The 24951-nt window shown below is 62.3% G+C and overlaps 3 protein-coding genes across 11 annotated transcripts; 2 read left to right on the top strand and 1 right to left on the bottom strand.

The window, feature by feature from the left end:
- The first annotated feature begins 6818 nt into the window (after nt 1–6818).
- Nucleotides 6819–14612, top strand: DUS1L (dihydrouridine synthase 1 like). 2 transcript variants are annotated; one of them, XM_045569771.1, is made up of 14 exons: nt 6819–6889; nt 7621–7919; nt 8416–8524; nt 9023–9073; nt 9533–9645; nt 10514–10596; nt 10774–10877; nt 11642–11786; nt 12029–12125; nt 12209–12294; nt 12833–12978; nt 13720–13757; nt 14047–14122; nt 14229–14612. In XM_045569771.1, the coding sequence occupies exons 2-14, from the start codon at nt 7683–7685 to the stop codon at nt 14366–14368; spliced, it is 1425 nt and encodes a 474-aa protein (XP_045425727.1). In that variant the 5' UTR covers nt 6819–6889; nt 7621–7682; the 3' UTR covers nt 14369–14612. The 2 variants fall into 2 exon arrangements, with proteins under 2 accessions (XP_045425727.1, XP_045425728.1); XM_045569772.1 differs by lacking the exon at nt 6819–6889 and having other exon boundaries at nt 6916–7919; nt 11675–11786.
- A 351-nt stretch (nt 14613–14963) lies between these two features.
- GPS1 (G protein pathway suppressor 1) lies at nt 14964–20650 on the bottom strand. Of its 8 annotated transcripts, none has more exons than XM_045569765.1 (15): nt 20557–20640; nt 20093–20177; nt 19232–19324; nt 18563–18744; nt 17860–18024; nt 17642–17777; nt 17452–17529; nt 17216–17276; nt 16633–16718; nt 16329–16423; nt 16049–16157; nt 15843–15923; nt 15615–15752; nt 15403–15537; nt 14964–15325 (listed from the first exon to the last, which is right to left on the bottom strand). In XM_045569765.1, the coding sequence occupies exons 3-15, from the start codon at nt 19307–19309 to the stop codon at nt 14987–14989; spliced, it is 1683 nt and encodes a 560-aa protein (XP_045425721.1). In that variant the 5' UTR covers nt 19310–19324; nt 20093–20177; nt 20557–20640; the 3' UTR covers nt 14964–14986. The 8 variants fall into 8 exon arrangements, with proteins under 8 accessions (XP_045425721.1, XP_045425723.1, XP_045425720.1 ...); XM_045569767.1 differs by having other exon boundaries at nt 16049–16154; nt 20557–20634; XM_045569764.1 differs by lacking the exon at nt 20093–20177 and having other exon boundaries at nt 20557–20650.
- Nucleotides 20651–20721: 71 nt separating this feature from the next.
- On the top strand, nt 20722–24049 carry RFNG (RFNG O-fucosylpeptide 3-beta-N-acetylglucosaminyltransferase). The gene is made up of 8 exons (XM_045569773.1): nt 20722–20997; nt 21129–21177; nt 21733–21835; nt 21931–22084; nt 22331–22419; nt 22495–22660; nt 23117–23202; nt 23278–24049. The coding sequence occupies exons 1-8, from the start codon at nt 20749–20751 to the stop codon at nt 23351–23353; spliced, it is 972 nt and encodes a 323-aa protein (XP_045425729.1). The 5' UTR covers nt 20722–20748; the 3' UTR covers nt 23354–24049.
- Nucleotides 24050–24951: the final 902 nt, after the last annotated feature.

Genomic DNA, 24951 nt, shown 5'->3' with positions numbered 1-24951 from the left:
TGTGGCATCTTTCTTTCCTGCCCCTGACCAGCTGTCGCAAGTTCCAGCTTCGCCGCACTGGGTCACGGGGACGCCCTCTGCCCTCCGGGACCCGTGGCATAGCTCCCGCGTGCCACGGAGTGTGCACATCTGCTGGGTGTGGGCTGGGGGGGTGGCACACAAGGGACACAGCCTGGAGCTGGCCGCGGCCCGCTGCCCAGGTGCAGCCGGGAGGAGCAGCCCGGCGCGGTGTGCGGTGCTCGCTCGTGAGGAAGCTGCCCCGCCGCTGTGGGCCGGCAAGTGGGAGGCCCACGGGGCCTGGAGCCATGACCTGAGCTGACACTGCAATGTTGGAAGAATTTCTTTTTTTTTTTCTTTTTTTTAAGGCTAGTCAGTGAAGCAGTGGGAGTGGAGAAGGAAGAAGGGAAATTTGTAACTGGTTGTGATCAGTCAGTTGCGAACACCATCATTTGGCAGAATTACTCAGTTTTGTTTTGGGGGCTTCAGCCGGTTGTCAAGGCCCAGCCCCAGTGGAGAGTAGTCTCTGGTTCTGGACGTTAACCCGCCTACGAACACCCTCACACCACACCGAGCGCTTGGTCACTGGCCACACTGACGCGGACGGGCACAGGCTGCCCGGCTCTGGAGTTAGGCAGAGGAGTGGAGTCTGGGGGAGCAAGGAGGCCCCCAAGACCTGGAGCCGGGAGTCGAGAGGGGGAAGCAGCCCTGGCAACCCTCTGGGGGCATCTGGGCTGACTTGGGGGGTGAGTGGGGTGAGCCCGAGCTGAGCCCTGCGGGGGCTGGAGGCCTGGGATGGTGACAGGGGCTAGGGCCGAATTCAGGAGCCCCTGGGGTTCTGGAAGGACGCCCGCCCAGAGACGGGAGAGGCACAAAGGTGGGTGGGGGCTGAGAGAGAGCCCTGGCTGGGGGGAGGGGGAGAGGCAGGGCAGGGGGCAGGTGGAGTGGGGCCCGGGCATCCAAGGGTGGAGCTAGACAGGCAGCCAAGCAAGGGGAGGCAAGTCCACGCCCCCCGCGGCCCCTCCCCACACGGGGAAGATGCACCCTTCAGCCACAGCCCGTTCTGCTAGACACACTCAGGGTCACCAGGGAGGGTCCCAGCATCCTCCAGGGCCCCACAAGCAGGTGGGAGTCAAGTCTGAGCTGTTCTCCAGGCGGCCCAGGCACTGGTCTGGGCTCAGAACCTGCCTCTGCTTTGTCTCTGGCCTCGGGGTGCTGCGGGGCCGTGGGCCGTGCCCAGCACACAGGGTTCTCCCGGCCCGCTGGTGCCTGGATGCTGCGTCCAGGCAGCTGCAGTTCCTGCTAGCGTGGGACGGCTTCCTGCCAGGAGCAGCGTCGCTGCCCGCCACGAGGGCTTGGAACACAGACGTGCATGCCAGGTCGCAAGTCAACTTGAGGGAGCTCTTACGAGAAGGAGCTCTGCTGTGAACAAGCGCCTGGAGTTAAGCAGTTATCTCCACTCCTTTCAGTTACTTTCTTCCAAATTAAAATAAAAATTAACACGATGAGTTAGAGCTCTGACCAGAGAGTAACAGCCTGGATTTACCAAAAACCAGACAAAATACATGAAACGGTGGTTGCTGGGCTGTGGACGGCAGGGAAGGCAGGGGTCCCTGGGGGGGAGCGAGGAGAGGTGAGCCTGCATCCACCGCCCCAGTCGTCTGCCCAGAGAGCTGTTCCCGGTGGCACAGGGGGCGGGCGGAGCCCTGCCGGCGGAGGCAGAGCCGAGACCAGGGGGACTGCAGGGCGAGGACAGGGGCCTCCAGCACCGTGCACTCGGCAACACGCGTGTGTGAGGAAACTAGCTGGGTCTGGGGAAGGAACCACCCAGAAGGCGCAGAGAGAGCAGTACCAGGTGCTCACGCAGGGCTGGAAACTGCCCGTCCCCACCAGCCGCTGGGGAGCCTCGTGGTTCCCAGGGCATCTAGTGGAGTTCTCAGAAGGGTGGGGAAGAATTAGCCCAAGACTGATTAGCTAACTAGTTACTAGCACACTGGTCCCACCTGAAAAAAAATTATTAAAAACAAGACCCTCTGGCCAGGCACGGTGGCTCACGCCTGTAATCCCAGCACTCTGGGAGGCGGGAGGATCACTTGAGCTCAGGAGTTCAAGACCAGCCTGAGCAAGAGCAAGATCCCATCTCTACTAAAAATAGAAAAATTAGCCGGGTGTCGTGGTCTACACGTGTGTAGTCCCAACTACTCGGGAGGCTGAGACGGGAGGATCGCTTGAGCCCAGGAGGTTGGGGTTGCTGTGAGCTGGGCTGTGGCATGCTAGCCTGGTGACAGAGCAACAATCTGTCTCAAAAAAAAAAAAAAAGACCCCAAAGGATCAAATCACTTCCAGGTAAACTTCCTCTATCCCAGAGTAAACCTCAAGAATATTTAGGTAAAATTCACAATCCCTGGCAACTGATGAAAAATTAGCAGACATACAATGCAGCAGAAATATCTCCCACAGGGAGAGAAAAATCAATCGAAATTGACCCAGACCTGGCACAGATGTTAGAATTAGCCGCCAAGGACATTAAAATAGTATAGCTATTCCAGGTGTTCGAAGAGATTGGTAGAAATATGTATGATGCAAACAAGGATATAAATGAAAGTCAGAGATAAAAACTACAATGTGTGAAGTGAAAAATTTATTGCCTGAGATTAATGTCAGATTAGACATCACAGAGGAAAAGATTGGCGGTTGCTTTAAAGCCTTTGTCCTTGAAGGGACAGCAGAGGGAACAACCCGGACTGGACCCCGCGGAGGGAACAGACAGGGGACCAGTGAGAGGCAGGCAACGCCGAGCCATCTGGTGCACGTGTCACTGTCGTCCCTAAAGTAAAGGGCAGGGCGAGGAGCACAGGGAGAAACATTTGAAGAAATAATGCTCATGAAAGTTCCAAACTTAAACTATAAGCTTGCAGAGCCAAGAAACTCAATCAACTCCAAGGACAAGAAACCTAAAATGACACCAAGGCACATCCAAATCAAATTGCTCAAAAACCAGTGAAGAGGAAGTCTGAGAAGCTGTCAGATTTCTGCTTGTGTATCATATTTTCCCTGCTCCTCCTGTTCAAGTCATTACAACTCGACACCTGGACGCTTTACACACACACACACACACACACACACACGCACACACGCACACACGCCAAACATGACACGTGGAGTAGAAAACACGAACCAGGCCACCAGCAACGTAGGACCAAGAGCAGCCCGGTGGAGAGCAACTGAGTTTTCTTTTGCCTCAAATATCCAAGACTTGGAGCTAAAGAAGCCAGCAGCCTGGAAACGCTGACAGACACAGGCCACAGAAGCCCTAAGAAAAGCCCTCTCTTTGGCCAGAGAACCAGGAAAGGGGCAGCCTAGCAAGACAGAAAATATGTAGACAGTGACCACAGTGGAATCTGTGCCCCCCACCCAGCAGGGAGCCTCATTCCCATCTGACCCCCGCCCCGCAGTACAAAGCGCTGACCCCTCCAGAGGGAGGGAACTCTAGAGGGAACCAGAACTCCTGCTCCTGCTCCTCAGAAATGAGACACCCTTCCCACCCCTAGTGCCCATGGCTGAGCGGGAACAAGGACTATCACCCACCCCGGTGGTGTCAAGACACCAGTTAAAACAGAAGGTTTAGGCTGGGGGTGGTGGCGCCTGTAGCCCCAGCTACTCAGGAGGCTGAGGCAGGAGGATCGCTTGACCCCGGGAATCTGAGGTTGCTGTGAGCGAGGCTGATGCCACGACACTCCAGCCTGGGTCACAGAGTGAGACTCTGTCTCAAAAATAAATAAATAAATAAATAAATAAATAAATAAAACAGTAGGTTTAAGTATGATCCAAACTCTCGTAACCTAACAGCACAAATGTTCAGGTTTCACTCAAAAATCACTTGTCACACTACGTGTCATTCTCTGTTTCAATGAAATAAAGGAAATCGATGCCAGCACCAAGATGGACGTGAGAATTCCCTGACACAGGTTCAAAGCAGACATCGATTGTGAACACATTCACCACAGGTGAAAAGTAGAAAATCTCAGCAAAGAAATAGAAGGTGCAAAGGAGAACGAAATGGAACTTTTAAAGATGAAAAATACAATAACTGAAATTTTAAAAAATGAGGACTTAACAGAAGACTAGAAAGGACAGAGGAAATAATTCATGCAACTGATAGAACAGAAGTTACCCAATCTGTGGTACCCGAGGTACTACAGCAAAAGGTCTAACGTTTCTGTCGCTGAGATTCTGGTAGGAAAAGAGGGGCAGAGTTGAAAGAGCACTCAATGAAATATGGCTTTAGAGTCCCAATTTGGCAAAAGACATAAACCTACAGATTTGAGAAGTCGACTGAACCCCAAACAGGAAAACTACAAAAGCCTCCACTCGATACACCACAGTCATGTCCTGAAAACTGAGGACAAAGAGAAAAATCTCAAAAGCGGCAAGGGAGACAGGACACCTTATCTACAGGGGAAAGACTGTCCAGACAACAGGAGCCTTCTTGTCAGCACCTGCGGAGGCCGGGAGAAACCGGCAAGGCAGCAGTATGGGGTGGAGAGCGCTGGCAACCCGGAATTTTACAGCCAGCAAAGATACCTGTCAGGATTGAAGAGGAAATCGAGACATTCTCACATGAAGAGAACGTGTTGCCAGCAGACCTACCCTAAAACAATGACTAAAGACAATTTTCTAAATAAAAAGGAAAAGATAAAAAGAATTTTGAAACATCAGGAAGAAAGAAAATGGAAAAGGAAAAGATATGGGTAAATACAATATTTTCCTTTTCTAGAGTTTTCTAATTTATGTTTAACAATTCAAATAAAAATAACACTATATGATATAATTCTAAATGTAGGTAGAGGAAATATTTAAGATGATTATAATACAAATGAGATGTATATGGGATAGGGAGATAGAAGGGAAGCAAAGCTTTGTGCCCTGTACTGGAGCTGGTAGGATGACACCAGTAGACTGTGGTCACGATGTCTGTACGATGTGACGCCTGCAGCAACCGCGAGCGAAGCTACGCAAAGAGATACGCACAACAGCAGAGGAGCAACTTGGCGCAAAATGGTGGAGTAGGCAGCTCTGGAATCGGCCCCTCACCTGAGCGACCACTGAGCTTGGACTGGAACTGACGTCCCAGAGCTCTGGGACCCGACTGGACACTCGCAACAGGCATGGGGGGCTTGCGGAAGGGTGAGGGGCTGTCATCTGGCGGGAAAGCAGTGTGAGCCACCACCCCTTCCTCGGCCCAATGCAACTGGGGGACAGTGGCCTGCATTCCTGGGGCCGCTGGCAGCTGCTGGGGCAGGCAGTACAGACCTTGTGCCCCAAAACTTTGGGGGTGTGCACTTTGGTTGGTCCAGAGATTCCCTGAGGAACTAGTGCTGGCTGGCACTTGGTTTTGGCCTCCTCAGACTATATCTATCTGTCCCCTCTCTCCTCCATGACACGACAGCGATCAGAAGATTTAATGAGCAGGAACACCTTTTCCGCACTCCTTTTGGGTTTCCGTTTTTTTGTTTGTTCGTTTTTTGAGACAGGGTCTTACTCTGTCACCCAGCTGAATGCAGTGGCGTCATCACAGGTCACTGCAGCTGAACTCCCGGGCTCGAGCGATCCTCCCACCTCAGCCTCCAGAGTAGCTGGGACTACAGGCATGCACCACCACACTCAACCAATTTTTAAATTTTTTGTAATGATGGGGTCTCACTATGTTGCCCAGGCTGTTCTCTAACTCCTGGGCTCCAGTGATCCTCCCGCCTCGGCCTCCCAACGTGCTAGGATAATAGTCCCAAACCACCACACCCAGCCTCTGCTAAATTAAAAAAAAAAAAATTGTCTGCATGTAAGCCTAGCTTCCTAAGGCTCGCCCCTGGGTCAGTACAGTGTAGTGGCCAATGATTGCTTAGTGATCATGCTTTGGTGATGGCTGTGGGTATGAGTTGTGGACGCATTCAAAATTCAGGCACTTTACAGTTTGGCCTTGGCTTTTACTTTTCGTCTGTACAAAGCCTCGAGTTGAGCCGGAGCCCTCTCTGGCAGCGGGGACACCGGGCATTTCTAAGGCCTGGGGGGCCGGGCCTAGTTACTGATTGTCCTTGGGAACTTCCTGGCCACACTCCCAGAAGCTTCTGCCTTTAGTCAGGTAAGGAAACTCTGAAAACGCTCCTTTCTGCATCTGTTGGGTCTCAAATTGTCTTCAGTTTAAAACAATCTTCATATCATCTCTGGGGGGCTGAAGGGGTCCCCCCAGTTCAAAATAAAGCAAGGAGGGAATGGGGCTCCGGACTGCGGACGTCCAAGGCCAGCCACTGGGTGTTTCTGTACACAAAAAAACGTGTTTTTATGCGGTTATGCGGGTGCCCGGTGTTGGGTCAACGCAAAGGGCCTCGGCTCCCGGCGGGCTGCGGGGGCCGCTTTCGGGGGACGAAGCTCCTAATTCAAAGTCGGGCGCCGAGGCCCGCGCCACAGTCCACCTGTGCTTTGTTCACACCTTAACGAGGCCTAAATTCCACACGATCTGCGCCTCGTTTTAAGCGACGGTTCTGGCTTCCCGAGACCCAGGCCTGGCGGGGCCGACCTCGGCCTCTGACCCACGACCCCTGACCCACGACCCCGCGGGCGGCCCCTCTGACACCGGCCCTTCGGCGCGGGGCGCGGTTTCCGGGGGACGCGTTTCCCACCGGACCGCGGACCGCCCGGACCGCCCAGGCAGCGGCCCTTCCGGCGGCGGCGCGGAGCGCTGGGCCCGGCTGCGGCCTGGCGGCGGCGTTTGCGGCGGCCCGAGCGGGGACGGGACCGGAGCGGGCCGGGCCGGGGAGGGCGGCGGGGCCCAGCGCCCCGACCCAGCCGGCCCCACGCGAGCCAGGGCCGCGCGCGGCGGCGGGGACCCTCCCAGGTAAGGACGCTGGGGACTCCGGTGATTTCTGTGTAATTTCACAGTCGCTGAAAATGCCGAGCCCGGGGTGGGCCCGGGCAGCTACGGACCCCGGGCGTGCCGAGCAGTTCCGGGAGGGGCGCGGCCGTGCAGCCGCCTTAACGCGGGACCCCTCCGCCCGCCCCGCGGCCCCGCCGGGTTGAGTGGAGCCGCTGGAAGCGGAGGGCGGTTCCACCCAGTGACCCGGCAGCCGCGAACAGGTGGAAGCGGAGCAGAGTCTGTGCTTTCTCACCCTTCTAGGGGCCAAGAGTTATGTTTTACGAGGAAGTAGGGTCACAGACGCACTGGGTGCGTCAGGGGCTGTGACAGCCTCACAGGGAGACCTGACACCGCAGAGGAGGGGTCGTGGCTGGCGGGGAGGCCAGGCCTGTTGCCGACGTCCTGGCCTGGTGGGTTGTGACCATCGTAGGACTGGGGAGCTGCCTTCGCCATTTCGTCTTCTCTTCTCACCCATCCTCCCAGGCGAACGTTGAATCCCACTAACAAACGGGGGTCGAGGCTCAGTGACTTGACCAACGTCTCCACTAGAAGGTGGCAGCACTGGGGGGTCCTTTCTCAAGCCCGTGCCAGCTGACACCTGTGGTGCCCACGTGTGTGACCCAAGAGCAATTCCAGCAGGTGGCACAGGAGTGGCCTTAAGAGTAACCACTTCCTGTGAGTTGAATCTTACGTCCTCACGGGGTTTGTTCCAGACGCTTGCTCTCCACAGCCCTGGCTGAGCCCCGGGCCTCCTCCCTGTATCAGTGCAGAGACCATGGCAAAGCTGCAGGGTTTCGAGTTCTGGAGCCGCACCCTGGGCGGGGCCCGCCACGTGGTGGCCCCCATGGTGGACCAGAGTGAGCTGGCCTGGAGGCTGCTGAGCCGCCGCCACGGGGCACAGCTGTGCTACACTCCCATGCTGCATGCCCAGGTCTTTGTCCGCGATGCCAACTACCGGAAGGAAAACCTGTACTGCGAAGTATGCCCCGAGGACCGGCCCCTCATCGTGCAGGTGGGCAGGGGGACTGTGGCTGCCGGGTCTGGGGCCCTGGAACACTTGCGAAGCAGTGTTCACTCTGCGTAGGGGTTCCACCCTCAGCCTTTCCAGAAACAGCTGCCCGATTCCAGGGCAAGGGGCAGGAGGTGGTGCCAGGTGGGGGGAGTTGACGCCAGGTGGAGCCAAGTGCACCTCCCAGAAACCAAGCCCTCCCTGGGAGCTGGTCCAGACAGTGTGGGGTATGCGATTCAAGCCCCTCGACGTCACCTTCAGGGCTGCCTCCCTCCCACTTCAGATCAAAAGAAATTCTGTAAATCTGTACTTTACTCTCAGTGGTCTGGGGGCTCATCCTAGCTCTGTCACCTTGTAAACGCTGGTAGAGCAGGACACCATCCTGCAGGGGACCCCAGGACCACACCCTGATCAGGTCACACTGGGACCCCTCGTGGGGCTGGGCAGCAAGGTACGAGGGCCTGGCTGGGCTCGTGGGTGACGTATGTGTCTTCTCCAGTTCTGTGCCAATGACCCGGAGGTGTTTGTCCAGGCGGCTCTGCTGGCACAGGATCACTGCGACGCCATCGACCTGAACTTGGGCTGCCCGCAGATGATAGCCAAGAGAGGCAAGTTCAGCTCCAGGGTCCTGTGTTGAGCACCTCCCTAGGCCTAGGCGGGCGCGGAGCCCACAGACAACCCAGGTGCAGGGTCCAGGGCCAGCGCAGTGTGGCCCAGGGTGGGGCTGAGCCCTTGCTCTGTGGGCTGTCACACCCCTCAGGGACTTCCTTCTGGATAAATATGATTTGCTGACATGTTTCCTTGTCACCCCTGACTGTCTTCCTCACTGGGTCCATGAGGAGGTGCCTTTTGAGGTTGGGCAGCTGGGCAAAGAGCCCCGAAGTCAGATGCCGACAAACTGCCTGACTCGGGAGTTGTCACCCTGCCCCTGCCTGAGATACTGCTTCTTCTGGGGTCCCCATGGGGGCTGGCCTGGCAGGGTGGCTCAGGGCCTGCATGGCTGCAGGAGAGACTGTGGCCCACATGGGAGGAGGGTACGGAGGCAGCCTTGGCCCTGCCCGTCCTCAACACGAGTGGTACCAGTGGGCCACACCTGTCCTTTGCAGGTCACTATGGTGCCTTCCTGCAGGAAGAGTGGGACCTGCTCCAAAGAATGAGTGAGTTGGCTGTGTGCCGCCGCACGGACAGTGGAAAAGCCCCAGACATAGCCGCGTGCGGGTGTGGGGGCACTGGCCACCTGGTTGGGGCTCCGGAGAAGACAGGAGCTGGCAGAGTGTCTTGGGATCACCCTGGGAACTCCTGGCCGTGGCACATTCCCTGCGGGAAGGAGGGGACTGTTAAGTCACCTGCACTGCACCAGCTGTCCCTTAGCAGACAGTCGGTTCTGGGGCTGTGTCCTTGCTTCATCCCAGCCTCCTAACACCCTGGGGGACACAGCTGGGTCTCAGCTGCCATCATTTGGCAGCTGGCATTGGCCGCACTTGTTATGTGAATTCGTGAGGACAGAGGGAAGGCAGAGGGGCCCTGCCCGGCAGCCTGTGAGCGTCGGCCAGAGCTGCCTCCCAGGAAAGCTGCCTTGCCACGGTTCCCTCACGAGTAGTCTCTCTTCTCCCCAGTTCTGCTGGCCCATGAGAAACTCTCAGTTCCTGTCACGTGCAAAATCCGTGTCTTCCCAGAGATTGAGAAGACGGTGCGGTACGCCCAGATGCTGGAGAAGGCCGGCTGCCAGGTGAGCCCCGGGCTCATGGGGGTGTCTGATCAGGCAGCGCTGGCCTGCCTTGATGGGGTGTCAGTGGGGAAGGTGGCTCCACCCTTGTCGTCCCTGTCCTGGGCACCTGCTGTTCGTCCTCCCCTGGGCCCTTGCATGGAGGAGGCAGCTGAGGCTCTTCCTGTGCCCACTCGGACAAGACGTGCCCTGGCCTCTTTGAGGGCAGTGGCCCTCCCAAGACCCCATGGCTCTGTGTGCTGCACCCCAAGCTCAGTCTTCTATAAGAGGAAGTGCTGTGCTGGCTCAAGGCTTTGTCCCTGTAGAGAGCGCACTGTTGGTGTCACTGTCACATCGTAGTGCCCAGAGGTTGGCCAGGGCCTCCTTTAGGAGAGCTCAGTATCCAGCCCCCCGAGGGCTGTTGACAGCGCTGGTCCCCTGCCTGCGTCCTCTGCACGTTCACCTTGGCCCAGTGAAGGCCTGGAGTGGGCCCTGTCCCCAGGTGCTCACCTCAGGACACTTACCTTCTGGGGATGGACAGTAATCTAGTGACCTGAGGGTGAGGTCCCACCTGCCCCCAACGCCCCACCAGCCTAGGGTCAGCCTGGAGCTGATCTCTCCTGCACCTTTGGCCTTCGGCAGTGGGGACGTTGCTGCTTCCCAGCCTAGGGGCTCCTCCCAGGGGAGCCGGGGCATCAGCTGGGCACACGTGCGGCCTGGGGCTGCTCCCTGGGCCTGTGGGGCCCAGGACCCAGTGGGGGCAGGGACCAGGCCACGCCCAGGATGGCCTGTGCCTTGCTGGGGGATTGAGAAGCTGAGGGAGAGGGTCCTCTGGAATCGGCCAGGAGCTCTGGCCGGGAGCGTGGTCGAGTCGGCCGCTGTTCTGTCCTAGTTGCTGACTGTGCACGGACGCACCAAGGAGCAGAGGGGGCCCCTGTCGGGTGCAGCGTCCTGGGAACACATCAAGGCCGTGCGGTGAGTGGACACAGCTCCACACCTCCGAGTGCTCAGCACTTGCCACCTGGGGGCCGCAAGCCTGTGGGGGGCAGTGTGCGGTGGGAGGGGAGGCGCTTGCCAAGGTGAACTTCGGGGTGTCCCTGGCCTGGGCCCTGCCCTGGCTGCAATGATGGGACAGGCATTTCCCCCCGATAGGAAGGCTGTGGCCATCCCTGTGTTTGCCAACGGGAACATCCAGTGCCTGCAGGACGTGGAGCGCTGCCTGCGGGACACGGGTGTGCAAGGGGTCATGAGTGCAGGTGTGTGGGGCTGGGCACTCGGGCAGGGGTGCAGGGGTCGTGAGTGCAGGTGTGTGGGGCTGGGGACTCGGGCAGGGGTGCAGGGGTCGTGAGTGCAGGAGTGTGGGGCTGGGCACTCCGGCAGGGGTGCAGGGTGCAGGGGTCGTGAGTGCAGGTGTGTGGGGCTGGGCACTCGGGCAGGGGTGCAGGGTGCAGGGGTTGTGAGTGCAGGTGTGTGGGGCTGGGGACTCGGGCAGGGGTGCAGGGGTCGTGAGTACAGGAGTGTGGGGCTGGGCACTCGGGCAGGGGTGCAGGGGTGCAGGGGTCATGAGTGCAGGTGTGTGGGGCTGGGCACTCGGGCAGGGGTGCAGGGTGCAGGGGTCGTGAGTGCAGGTGTGTGGGGCTGGGCACTCGGGCAGGGGTGCAGGGTGCAGGGGTCGTGAGTGCAGGTGTGTGGGGCTGGGCACTCGGGCAGGGGTGCAGGGTGCAGGGGTCGTGAGTGCAGGTGTGTGGGGCTGGGGACTGCAGCAGGGGGCCCTGTGCACATCCTGCTGCCACCACCCAGGTCAGTGGCCTCTGCTGCCACTGTCCTCACTGCAGCGCCATCACAGATGGTCTTTGTGGGTCCTCAGGCGAGGCTTTCCAAATGGGGCCGGCCAGTGAGCCAGGTGGCCAGCCTTGTCCTCGGTGCAAGAGGCATGGGCTAGTGTCCTGATGCCACAGGCTTTCGTCTGCCGTCCCCCTGGAGCGGCCTCACAAGGCCTCCCTCCCCTCCTGTCACTCAGAGGGCAACCTGCACAACCCCGCCCTGTTCGAAGGCCGCAGCCCTGCTGTGTGGGAGCTGGCGGAGGAGTACCTGGACCTCGTGCGCCAACACCCCTGCCCGCTGTCCTATGTCCGGGCCCACCTCTTCAAGCTGTGGCACCACACGTGAGTCGACTCTAAGACAGAGGCTACCTGGGGGGATGGGGGGTTGTCAGTCCTGCCCGGGGCATTTTGGAGGTTTGACCAAAAGGGCTTGGTACTGGTCGGGTCTCCAAGGGCGGGGGCACTTAGAAGTGAAGTCAGACAGAAAGAGACACAGCGTCCCCGTGTGCCCTGCACTTGGCGTGGGCTCAGGTGACTGAGACCCAGGAGCGGGCCCAGCTCTGCGTGACGGGCGTCTGTCTCAGGCTGCAGGTGCACCAGCAGCTTCGAGAGGAGCTCGCCAAAGTGAAGACCCTGGAAGGCATCGCCGCTGTGAGCCGGGAGCTGAAGCTGCGCTGTCAGGCAGGCTCTGGGGCAGGTGGGAGGCAGGCAGGGCCATGGGTGGGGGGCTCAGTTCCCTGACCGGGGGGCCTGGGCTTTGGCAGGAGGAGATGTCCAGGCAGCAGGGAGAGAAGCCCGCCAGTGACCTACCGTTCTTCCACTGGATCTGCCAGCCCTACATCCGGCCAGGGTGAGCCCCCAGCCCGCCCCAGGAATGCGTGAGGATGAGGGGCTGCCCACGTTTGTCCCTGACCACGGGGCTCCCTGGATGCTCCCCAAGTACTCCACTGCAGCCACGCAGGGCCTGGCCTGGCAGCCTTGGTGGCTTAGTTTTGTCCTTCCCCGTCAGTGGACACTTAGGTTTTAAATCTTCCATGACAACCTCTCCAAGCCCCTCTGATCCTGGGTAGGTTTGTCCTCTGGGTTCTCCGAGGTGAGGCCATCTGTGGCCACGGCCCTGCCTGGACCAGCTCAGTGGCTCAGACCCTGGGCCCCAAAGCTGTGGACACCATCCCCAGGGCCCACCCTCTGTGCCAGCCATGCATTCTGCCATGGGGGCTGCGCACTGGCCCCGCCCATGGAGCCACTCAGGTGTCAGGGAGCCACGTGCATGTCCCGTGTGCCAGCACCTGCCGTGGCCACCAGCCTCTCCTTGCTCTGGCCTGCTTGGCTGTGGCTGGGCCACCTCCCAGGGGATCCTTGAGCACCACCCACCGCCTTCTCCTCAGGCCCCGGGAGGGGAGCAGGAATGCTGGGGCTTGCAGTAAGCGGGCCCTGGAGGAGGAGGAGGAGGGCAGCACGGAGGTCCTGTCCAAGAACAAGCAGAAGAAGCAGCTGAGGAACCCCCACAAGACCTTCGACCCATCTCTGAAGCGTAAGCACTGCTCCCGCCGCTGGGGCTGGGGAGGCGGCCGAGCAGAGGCCGATCTGGGTGGTCACTGCATTGCCTTTGTCCTCACATTGCTGGGGGCAGAAACCCGGACTTGGTCGATGGCGCTGATGGCCCTGAGCTCAAGACAACATGTGGAAGGCCCCACCCCGGGGCCTGGACAGTGTGGTCAGGCCAGACTCCAGGTCTGAGCACTCATCTTCCTGAGCCACAGCACACGGTGCATGTGGGGACATCAGCTCACAGCCAGCCAGACAAGGCTGCGGACAGGCCCATGGCCAGGTGCCGTCCGAGGGGCTTGTCTGCACATCAGGGCCTTGGGGCACTGACGCTGCCCTTGGCTAGCAGAGCGCTCGGTGTGCCCCAGCTGTGTGGGCGTGGTCCCAGCAGCTGCTGAGCAGGAGCCCCCGGGGGCCCAGGCGAGTGTGCGAGGTCACACTGCTGGGCCGGAAGCCGTGCCTTTGGTGGCCAGCTGTATCCCTTGTCCCTGTCTAGGGGGGTGTGACGAGGCCATTCTTCCTGCTGGGGTCCCCAGCCCACCTCTTTCCCCTTCACTTCCCACAGGACGTCCCTTGCCCAGGGATTAAAGCCTGTGTCCTCTGCGCTCCCAGAGCCGCAGGCTGGCCCCGGCTGGCAGGGACACCATCAGCAGGCTACGTGGGGGCCGAGAGGCCGCCTTGCGCTCCCCTCATCCAACCAGCACCCTCTTTGTTTTTTTCCTCCTAGCAAAATACGCAAAGTGTGACCAGTGTGGAAACCCAAAGGTGAGTTGGTTCCAGCTGTGTGCTGCCCAGGCCTCCGCTCCCCAGGGTTGGCAGGGGGTCCCCACACTGCTTGGGGCAGCAAGTGTCCCCTCTGCAGTCTGGTGCCTGCCCCGCTGCACACTCACAGCCTGGACACTGCCAGAGCTGGGCTGGCCACGTCCGTGTCCAAGCTGGGGGGACTCCGGCGGGCTTCCAGCTGGCCAGGGCCCCCCGCCGCCCGTGCTGTCCTGCCTAGCCTGGCCCTGGGGAGGGGTGGGAGCCGCAGGCTCACCGGCTTTCCCGTGCCCAGGGCAACAGGTGCGTGTTCAATCTGTGCCGCGGCTGCTGTAAGAAGCGGGCCTTTAAGGAGACCGCAGATTGCCCAGGTGAGGGAACTCCTGCCACCACCAGCCCCTCCTTGCCCCGCACCCCCATAGGCACTGAGACCTTTCACTTCCTGACTCCCACGTGCCCTCTTGTCCTCTCTGCCAGGTCACGGATTACTTTTTAAAACCAAATTGGAGAAGTCTCTGGCGTGCAAAGGGTCCCAGCTTGGGCTGCAGGAGCCTCAGCAGGCTGGGCCTGGGACACCAGGTGGCTTCTCTGAAGTCGTGGGCAGTGCCCTGGCCTGAGGGCCAGCGGGACCTGCCCCCACCCCGGGACTGCTGCTGGAGCCTGGACACGTCCTGCTTAAGGAAACGCCTTTTTCTCAGGGAATCTCCTGCTATTTAACACGGAAGGACGTGCTGATGTCCTCCCCTTGGCCCAGGCTGGGGCCTGGAAATGCTGCAGCTGGGAGCAGGCCTCAGGCTGGACCTGCCCTGTCCTCACAACTTTGTGTTCTCAAAAAATGGACAATAAATCATTTCAAAGGTGCACAGAGAGCCAACAGCCCGTGACTACCACCCCACCCGCACGCAGACCCCTGAGCTGAGCAGCTGCTCTCAGGCGACTGGGAGGGTGGGGCTGGGGGGGACCCATCTGTAAGTGGAGGCAGTGCATGAGGCACAGGGGACAGCTGGGACTTGGGTCCCCTCCCCGCCTCCCCTGCAGGACAGGCAGCCAGAGCCTCCTGGGAGCAGGGCTCAGGCCAGGGCACACAGTGGAGCCCAAGGACTAGGTCACCCTAGTTTCTCTCACCAGGCCCTGCCCCAAAGCCCGACCCAGGAAACAAACCTTAGAAACCAAAGGCCACGCAGCGGAGCGGGGAGGCGGCACAGCCAGGGCAACGCTCAACCTGCTTTAATCGCCTAGTCAGTCAGCTGCGCCATACAATGCACGGACGGGAGGGGCTGGCACTGCAGCAGGTCCCTGGGGATGGACACCCACAGGGTGGAGCCCTGCAGGCCCCTCTTTCCAGGAAGGGCCCCAGCTGGCAGCCCACCAGCCTCCCTAGGCCCCCAGCACGGCACGATGGGGTGGAGGGGCTCCCCTGGAGGGCGCAGGCAGGAAGCCCCGGGGGCCGTGGCCAAGGGCGGGGGGGGCGTGCAGGCGGTCCTGGCGGCGGCAGCCCTCACATGTTGGTGCTCATCCGAGACTGGCTGTTGGCCGGAGTCAGCTCCCCCTGGCTGCCTTCTCTGGGCGGGGGACTATGGGGAGAAGGGAGACTCTGAGCCCACCCACCACCCAGGTGTGGCCGCACCCCGGCGCCCGCTGGGCCACTCACCTTGACGTGGATCTGGTTGCGCAGCACGGCCGCCCTCAGCATCATGGCCTTGGCGCGGCGCTGGAACTCCTTGCCCATCAGCAGGGACTTCTCGAACGTGGTGCTGCGTTGGTCCACGTCCCGGGCGTACAGGATCTGCAGGGTTGCAGGCTTAGTGAGGCCCGACGGAGGGCCAGACGCCACCCCCAGCCATCCCCAAAGCACATGGCCACCTTGCTGTGCGAGTCCACGCGGGCGTTGATGAGTCCTTCCAGGATGAGCTGCGTCAGCTCGTCTTCCAGGGCCGCCACCGTGGTGTTGAAGGCTACTGCCATCTTGTGCATGTCGGCCGACACGTAGGGACTGAAATACTGGGGCACAGGGGTGTCGGGTGTCAGCTGCCCGCAGCTCCCAGACACATCTCAAGTGTCCCAGCCTGTCCCCCGCTTCCCCGGGCTTACCTGGATGAGGGCACGGTTGCGAATCTGAGTGTACAGGGTCCTGACGTGGGGAGCCAGGTACATGTCCAAGAGCAGGTTGTCCTGAAGAGGAGGATGGGTCAGATGGGTCAGAGACTGGCTGCTGCTGCCCTGGCCCTCGGAGCAGACCAGCCAGGCCTCCAGGTGGCCGGGCCCCGCACTCGCCCCCACGCGTGGCCAGGACCCACCTTCATCTCATCCAGCATCTTCAGACAAGAGGCGTACTTGGACTCGTAGAATTTGAAGATGATGTCTCGAACCTGGGGCTCCAGCTCCAGGAACAGCTTGAAAGAGCTGCTGATGCCAGATGCCTCTGAGTCCAGGCCCCTGCCTGCCCCCTACCCTCCAAGTGACCCACAGGACACTAGTCCCCAAACACCTGGGAAATAGCAGGGTTGGGGTCCGGTGCCAAGCAAGGCCAGACGAGGGGCCTGGAGAGGGATGGGGCCAGTGCCCACCCCCACTGACCTGCTGGAAATGACGTTGCGCTGCAGCTCCTGCCGGTCAAAGGTGGCCAAGGCACAGAGGCCGCCATAGACAGCCACGTTGCTGGCGGACAGCAGCTGAGGACCAGAGACCCAGTGTCACGGAGGTCACGACAGACCACGACGTCAGGGATAGGCTGCCGCAGCCCTGCCATAGCTGGCTCAGAGAATGCCGAGGAGCCCGCTGGGGGTCGAGACCCCCCCCATTAGAGAGCCCGAAGCACGAGCCCTCACTGTATCCCCAAGTCCCCAAGAGGGCTCCTGCCCAGGGACCCCAAGGCCCTCACCTCAGGGAAGTCGCAGTGATCGAACGAGGCCAGCAGGAAGCACTTGGCAGCCTGCTTGTACTTTCTCGCAGCCAGCTCAGCCAGGCCTGGTGGAGGGATGCAAGAAGGGGGGGAAGTGGGGACGAGGTCTGGCCACCCGCAGGAAGCTGCCAGCGCCTCATGAGGCCTGCGTGGGGGATGGGAATGCTGGCCACTGAGGTGAAACCACTGCCCCCACCAACACCAGCCTGCTCCCAAAGCCACTGCCACCACCGCTGCAGACACCCAGGCTCAGAGAAGCTGAAGCCAGTGGGCCTGCCCGTGCCACACAGCTGGCCAGTGGGGCAGCGGCCATAAGAGCAGCCTGTCAGAAGACACCTCCGTCCCGGACCACACGGCTTCTCCCTGGTGGACCTAAGCAGGTGTCACCTACACCCGTGGACGCGGGAGCACATGCGTCCCACAACACCCCACACTCTGACAAACAGCAAAGGCTTCCCCAGCTGTGACAGGAACGAGCATCCCTTCCCTAGGTGTGAGGACTCAGTGAACGGGGCGTTTGGGGGGTCAGTGGCGGCACCTGCCCTGGCGCCCAGGCGCTCACCTGCGGCGCACTTGAGCTTGGTGAGGATGGCCTGGGTCTGGCTGTCGCGCTCTCCTCGCTGCTGCAGAGGGAAGCCGCACATGTGAGGCCCACCCCTCCTCAGCCCCGCAGCTCCGTGCCCAGTCCCCAGGCCCAGCCCGAGGGAACGAAGTCAGACTCGGGGGAGGATGTGGTGAGGGGCACCAGGGGCCCTGGTGGCGGCCCCCGGCCAGGGTCTCGGAGGCGGCAGCTCGTACCTCGGCAATCTCCGGGGTGGACTCGGCCTTGCTGACGTAGCTCAGCACGTGAGACCAATTTTGCAAGTAGACACTGACCTGACAGACGAGTGGGAGGGGACAGACTGAGCCAGAGGCGCCCCCTCCTGGCCCACAGCCACTGCTGCCCAGCAGGTACCCCCCACACCCACGCGCCTCCCGCAGGCCCGACCTTGATGACATTGAGGCACATGTTGATGACGTGCTTGGCGCTGGTACAATAGTCTCGGGCCCGGGAGTAACACTTGAGGGCGTTGCTGAGGTCCCCACAGTCGAGGTAGTGGTCGCCCAGGTCATCGTGGCCACGCCTGTGGGTCCAGCCATGAGCAGACGCTGGCGGGGCCCCTCAGGGCCTGGCCGCCCGCCCCCCCTGCCCAGGCGGGCCGGCACCTGATGCTCTCCTTGATGGAGTTGCCCTTGTAGTTCTTGAGGTCCGTGTCCAGCTTCTCCAGCTTCAGCAGGGCCTTCTTCCGCGTGGCCTCCACCCAGGCCGTGTCCAGGGGCGGGGGCTCCACGCCACTCTCGGGGATGGCGTCCGGTGTGTTCTGGAGCTCCCTGAGAGAGGCCCTGGCCGTCAGGGAGGTGAGGCTGGCCCCCAGAGGCTGTTCTGCAGGCAGGGGGGCACCTCCCACGGGCCCCTGCCTGTCCCCAACCCCCACCTTGAGGGGCCCAGTCTGCACGAGGGGCAGAGACAATCACTGACCCCAGAAGCCCACAGCTGGGTGGGAAAAACCCACCGGGACGAGGGGCTGCCACACACAGCCCTGCCAGGCTGCCACCCGCATGTCACCTCTGCCAGCAGCTCCACTCAGAACAGCTGAACGTACACACACGTGTGCAAAGAGGCTGGGACGGGCGGGGAGCTTTCGTTCTCCTAGTCAGGGACGAGTGCACCACCCGCCCCAGCTTCTCGGCAGGGAAGCCCGTCCCCGTCGTGTACGGCAGCCTTGCTGTGCCTGCAAGTGCTGCTGTGAGCACCACAGAGGCAGGGGTGTGGGAGTTACAGGGCACAGGAGGGGGACACACCACGCCCAGCCCAGGTGCCTGGTCCCACTGCAGCCTCTGCCTCCTTGCACCAAGCGGCTGGCCTCACCTGGTGGCCTCTGAGAGCTTCCGGTGGATCTCCTCGTACACGTCCACGTTAAAGGTCCGCTGCACAAAGGAGAGGGCCATCTTCAGGGCCTCCACCCGCAGAGGGGGGCAGTGGTCAGCAATGAACTGCAGCCGCTCAATGCGCATCAGGCCGCTATAGCTGGCGGCGTACTGCTCCAGATCCTGGGGGGTCGGGGAGCAGGCAAGGTCAGGTTGGGGGTGCACACCAGGATCCCAGACCCCAACCCCAGGCCAGTGAGGCAGGTGGAGAGGCCTGACTGTCCTGGCCACAACGCTGACCCTTCACCCATGCCGGAAAGGCCCTGGGCCCATGACAGGAACTGGGCTCTGCCCCAGGGGCCGAGGAGAGACCACTGGCATGGGATGCGGGCAGGAGCCTCCAGGGTAGAGCTCTGCAGTGGGGGGGGGGTGGGCCACGAGCAGAGCTCTTCCATGCGGGCAAGAAGTGGGCACAGGGTCTCCCGCTGGGCTGTGAACCCAATATGAGCAGGCAATCAGACACCCTGGAGGTTTGCGGGTCAGAGAAAGACGAGACAGGACAGTTTTCTGAGAAGAGAGGGCCTATCTCCTGTATGGGCTGTGGTGGGGAGTCCAGCTGGGACCCTCCGGAAGGACTGAGACACCCCATGTTCTCCCCGGGGCTCCATACCAGGGTGGGGTTCTCCACCACGTAGTTGACATCAGGTGCATTCTGTGGGTCCTCCTGGGGGTCCACGTCAATCTGCATGGGCTCCACGGCCCCCTGCAACATGGGCCGGGGACCTTGGCACCGCGAGCCGGGGGCTGCCCAGGGAGGGCGAGAGACCCTCACTGTTCCCGTGGTCAGCTCTGCCCTGGGTCTTCCAAGGCACAATTGGACCACACACCCCCCAGTACGCCCTCCCCCGCCCGTCCTCACTCCCACCCGGGCTCCAGCACCGTACGTCAGGGAGGGGCCCTTCGGCCCGCTCTAACCGCCCATCTCCGGAGCGGGAAAGCAGACACTGGAAGGACCAACTACACAGGGACCCCCAGGGCCCCTGCACATTCCCAGCTTCCTCCGAGCCATAGAGAAGAAACAAACGCCACCTTAACCCCAGGAGGTAGGAGAACCAGCCCCCGGAATCTGTCCTGAGCAGCTGGAGCAGCGGTACGGGGCTGAGAGTCACGCCACGGGGTTGGGAGAAGGGAAAGGAGTCGTCTCAGGGAGTCCTATGGCCCCCAGCTGGGAGGGACAGAGGGGCCAGGACCTCGGCTTAGGACCTCTACAGAGCAGGCTGGAAGAAGCCCGCCGCGCCCAGCCCGGCAGGAGCCTGGGAGGCCCCGGCCTCGGCTCTCCTGCGGAAAAGCACAGAGCGCGGCCCCCTCAGCAGACCCGGGCGCGCGGCGCCCTGCCCTCCTGCTTGGCACTGAGTCCCTGTCCTCGGCCGGCAGAGCAGCAGGGCCCCGCCACGGCGGGGGCGGCTGGCGCTCTGCTCCCCCCTCCCTCGCTCGCTCGCTCGCTCGCTGGGCCCTCTCTCCTGGAAGGTACCTCATAAAGCAGCGTACAGGCCGACAGACTGGCGCTCAGGCTGAAGTCCCCGGCCGTGCCAGGCAGGACGAGGTCTGACCTACTGCTGTGAGGGGTGCAGTACAGATCTGTCACTGACGAGGAGGCCGAGCTGGGGGCCGAGCTATCCCTCATTCTGTCCTGACTTTCTGCACCCCCCGACCCTGACACAGAGCTGGCTGGCTGCTGAAGGGAGAAAGAGCGTTAGCGTCGGCGGCCGAGACCCTCCCGAGCGGCTGGGGGCAGGGAGGGCGGCGGGCGGGCGCGCAGCCGCGGCGGAGGCAAGGCCCCGGCCTGCGGCCCCGACGCGGCGGCCCCGACGCTCGCTGCCCGCGGAGGCCCGGCCCGGAGCGCCCGGCCGGCTCCTGGCGCGGGCCCCGCACCCCGGTCGGCCTCGCCCGGGCCCGTCGGCGGGGCGCGGGGGCGGCGCGGCCTCGGCTCGTTACCTGCAAGTTAAACACCTGAACCGGCAGCGGCATCTTGCGCCCACCCCGCCGCGGCGCGCCGTCCACTTCCGGGGCAGCGCGGCCGTCGCTTCCGGGGCGCGGGGCGGGGCGGGGCGGCCGCGCGCTTAAAGGAGCCGCCGCCCACCGCCGCTCGGGCCGGGCCCGCCCGGTGTCGGGGGCAGCGGCCGCCGCATGAGCCGCGCGCGGGGGGCGCTGTGCCGGGCCTGCCTCGCGCTGGCCGCGGCCCTGGCCGCGCTGCTGCTGCTGCTGCCGCTGCCGCTGCCCCGCGCGCCCGCCCGGACCCCCGCCCCGGCCCCGCCCGCCGCCCTCCCCGGCCTGCGGCCCGACGACGTCTTCATCGCCGTCAAGACCACCCGGAAGAACCACGGGCCGCGCCTGCGGCTGCTGCTCCGCACCTGGATCTCCCGGGCCCGCCGGCAGGTGTGCAGCCCCCGCCCGGCACCCCTCTCTCCGAGGCCGCGGACCGAAGGGGCCGGGGCGCAGGGCACTCGGCTCCTCCCCAGGGTCGCCCTGGGCAGCCCCCCGATGCCTCTCTGGCCATTTCTCCCCAGACGTTCATCTTCACCGACGGGGACGACCCTGAGCTCGAGCTCCGGGGAGGTGAGCATCTATCTCCCCAGCCTTTCTGCCGGCGGTATGAGGTCCCCACCGCGCTGGGGGCAGTGGCGCCCTCCTGCTCCGGAAGAGAGGCTGGGGGTCATGCTCCTGTGTTGTGGGGACTGTTGTCATCCTCTGCCCACGTGTGGAAGGTCCAGGGAGGTGAAGACCCTTGCCCAGGGTGGCACAGGCCACAGAAGGTAGAGCCACAGTGCCCACCTCGTGGCCAGCCCAGCGTCTTCCCTGCCAGCCAAACTTTGCTGAACTTCCCAGGGCCTCAGGCCAGTACCACGTCCCTGAAGAAGCCCAGCATTGTCCCTTCCACTTCTGCCTGATTCCACTGGAGACCCCCAGTGACTGTCATCTGCTTTAACTTCAGAGATTACCAACATGATCAGCCGAGTGAAGGCTGAACTGGGGCTGCGACTGGGTTTGGCGAGGTGGCCAGGCCCACCAGACAGCCACGTTCTGCCCTGGACCTCAGGGGGCAGCTGGACACACGCTTTGCTCAGCACTGCGAGCCTCCACCCTCACAGTCCCCTTTCTCCACCCGGGCAGGCGGACGCATCATCAACACCAACTGCTCTGCCGTGCGCACCCGCCAGGCCCTCTGCTGCAAGATGTCCGTGGAGTATGACAAGTTCATCGAGTCCGGGCGCAAGTATGTGGTGGCTGTGGCCGGCCCTCAGAGAGCCAGGGCCGAGCTGGGCTGGGGGCCTTTGGCCACCCTTGCAACAACGTTCCCTCCCCCTGCAGATGGTTCTGCCACGTGGACGACGACAACTACGTGAACCCCGAAAGCCTCCTGCATCTGCTGTCCACCTTCTCACCCAGCCAGGACGTCTACTTGGGGCGGCCCAGCCTGGATCACCCCATTGAGGCCACTGAGAGGGTCCAGGGAGGCGGAACCGTGAGTGCCGGGGCCAGGGAGGCAGAGCTGAGAGCCTGACAAGCCGGGCCTAGAGGGGTGCGGGCCTGGGGGTACTCGCTGACCCACCAGGCAGCCCGGTGTGGCCTTCCAGGAGCTGGGCAGGCCAGGAGGTAGCTTGGGCCAGATGTCCAAGCCTCTGCCTAGGGGAGATGCCTGGGGAGTCCAGCGAGGGGTCGGGGTGAGGAGCGTGTCCCGGGCAGCCTTGACTGCCACCCCTCCCCGCAGGCGACCACGGTCAAGTTCTGGTTTGCCACCGGTGGGGCCGGATTCTGCCTTAGCAGAGGCCTCGCCCTCAAGATGAGCCCGTGGGCCAGGTGAGTGGCGGAGGCAGGGCCGGGGGAGCTGGGCAGCTGAGGGCTGACAAGGCGCTGACGGCCCCCTCCCCACAGCCTGGGCAGCTTCATGAGCACGGCTGAGCGGGTACGGCTGCCCGATGACTGCACGGTGGGCTACATCGTGGAGGGGCTGTTGGGCGCCCGCCTGCTGCACAGCCCCCTCTTCCACTCCCACCTGGAGAACCTGCAGGGGCTGCCGCAGGACGCCGTGCTCCAGCAGGTACGGTGCCGTGCTCCCTGGCGCCTCTGGAGGTGCCCCCGCCTCGTGGTCTCACCCCACCTCACTGCTCCAGGGGCCCAGCTCAGTGAGGGCTGGAGGGGCCCCCGGGCAGATGCCTGTGCCCGCTGGACGGTCGGCCTCAACTGCTGGACAAGCGCCTGCTGGGGACAGGTGTGGGCATTGAGTCTGAGCAGGAGGTGGACGGGGGAAGGGCAGATCCTCCGGGGGGGCAGGGATGCCTGGGCAATGGGTGTGGTTGGGTGGTGATGGTGTCACCTGTGCCCCACTCCTGGCTCAGTCTCCCTTCAGTGCTCTTCCCTGAGCCTGGCCTGGAGGACGTGGGAAAATGGGTGGGTCTAGGGCCCCTCTGGCAGGGGGTTCTGGGCCAGGGAGGGCGCGGAGGCCCTGGGCCTGAGACCAGAGCAGCTGCTGCCCTTGGCCCCCATCCCCTTCTAGGTCACCTTGAGCTACGGGGGTCCCGAGAACCCCCATAATGTGGTGAACGTGGCCGGAGTCTTCAGCCTGCAGCAGGATCCCACACGGTGAGCGGGCAGTGGGAGGGGTCCTGGTGCCAGGCCCCCACCCACAGACCTGACCCCCACTTTCTCCCTCCGCAGGTTTAAGTCCATCCACTGCCTTCTCTACCCAGACACGGCCTGGTGCCCCAGGCAGGGTGACCCTGCCTCTCGGTGACCAGGGACCCCTGACCTGGGGCTGGCTCTGGCTGTGCCACAGGTGCCAGGAGCAGGAATGGCATTGCCCCCACCTGGCCTGCAGTGCCCCCAGCCCTGGGCGATCTGAGTGCCAGAGGCCTCCCCAGGAGGACAGGGAGGGGCTGCGCTGCAGAGGGCTCCGTCCTGCCCTCCTCACCCTGCTGGGTGGGGAGCTGGGGCGGCCAGGTGGCCAAGTGCTGAAGAGTGGGCCCACGCCCGGGCCCTGCCTGTGGTTTTTCAGGCCGGACCATGGGCAGTGGCCAGGGTGCTGCCTGGCCGGCCTCACGGGGCAGCTGCTGTCCGCGTGCGGCGCTGGGCACTGCAGTCTGGACTCCGGCCGGAGGGCGGAGCTCTCGGCTAGAGCTGAGCTCCCAGCCCAGGCGCCACTGCCTGGAGGTTCCCTGGTGGGGCCACAAAGACGCTTTTCTCCTACCTGGCGGTGTTCAGGACCCTTCCACGCCTGGCCCTGTGCTCCACTCCACTGGGTCCCACGTCCATGCAACTGGGAGACTTTTGTTTGGGGATCCCTCGGGGGTGAGAACACCCCTAACCCCCAGCTCTGAGCAGACGCACCAGCCCTTGACTGGTGCCTCCCATGGGGGGAACGCAGCGCCAGAGCCGTGGCCTTCCCGGCCCCTGGTGCACCGTTGCCATGAGTAAAGCTTCCTCCGCACTCGCTTCGGCTCCTGTCTTCGTCAGCTGCCGCACTTCCTCCCTCCCGGGAGGGCTCTGCCCTGAGACCATCTCCGTCCCAGGCAGATTTGCGTGTTCCTCGCGCTCCTGCCCAGCGAGGCTTAAACCCGTCAAACTCTGTGAGCCCGAGCACGCAGCGGGCGCACGGGGGCTCCTGCGGGGGCGGCGGGAACTGGGCAGGCGCCGCCCGGAGATGACGTCGTTCTGAGTGTCGCGCTTGCTTTCTCAGCACGGCGTGTGCGTGTGCGTGTGTACGTACAGCTGGGTGCTTGGGTGGGCATGAGTGTGTGCACATGTACTTCGGTACATGCGTGTGCATTAGCATGTGTGCGTGCGTGGTCATCAAGATGCAGGCGTGGCTGTCACCCTATCAGAGCGGGTATGTGCGGCCGGGCGCGGTGGCTCACGCCTGTAATCCTAGCACTCTGGGAGGCCGAGGTGGGCGGGTGGTTTGAGCTCAGAGGTTCGAAACCAGCCTGAACAAGAGCGAGACCCCATCTCTACTAAAAAATAAAGAAATAAAGAAATTAGCTGGACAACTAAAAATATATAGAAATAATTATCTGGACATGGTGGCACATGCCTGTAGTCCCAGCTACTGAGGAGGCTGAGACAGGAGGATCGCTTGAGCCCAGGAGTTGGAGGTTGCTGTGAGCTAGGCTGACGCCACAGCACTCACTCTAGCCCGGGTGACAGAGCAGGACTCTGCTTCAAAAAAAAAAAAAAAAAAGCGAGTATGTACACAGGCGTGTGTGTCCGTGGCGGGGCCTGTGTGCGCACCTTTATGCGGGTGTGTGCAGAGGTGGGTGTGGAGGGTTGGGGAGGCAAAGCCCACATAACTAGGTTGGAGTTGGCAACAGCTGGTTTCTATCTGGTTCCATGGTG

This window comes from Lemur catta, chromosome 15 (genome assembly GCF_020740605.2).
Source record: "Lemur catta isolate mLemCat1 chromosome 15, mLemCat1.pri, whole genome shotgun sequence".
Classification (NCBI taxonomy): domain Eukaryota; kingdom Metazoa; phylum Chordata; class Mammalia; order Primates; family Lemuridae; genus Lemur; species Lemur catta.
This window is presented reverse-complemented; position numbering and strand designations above follow the sequence as displayed.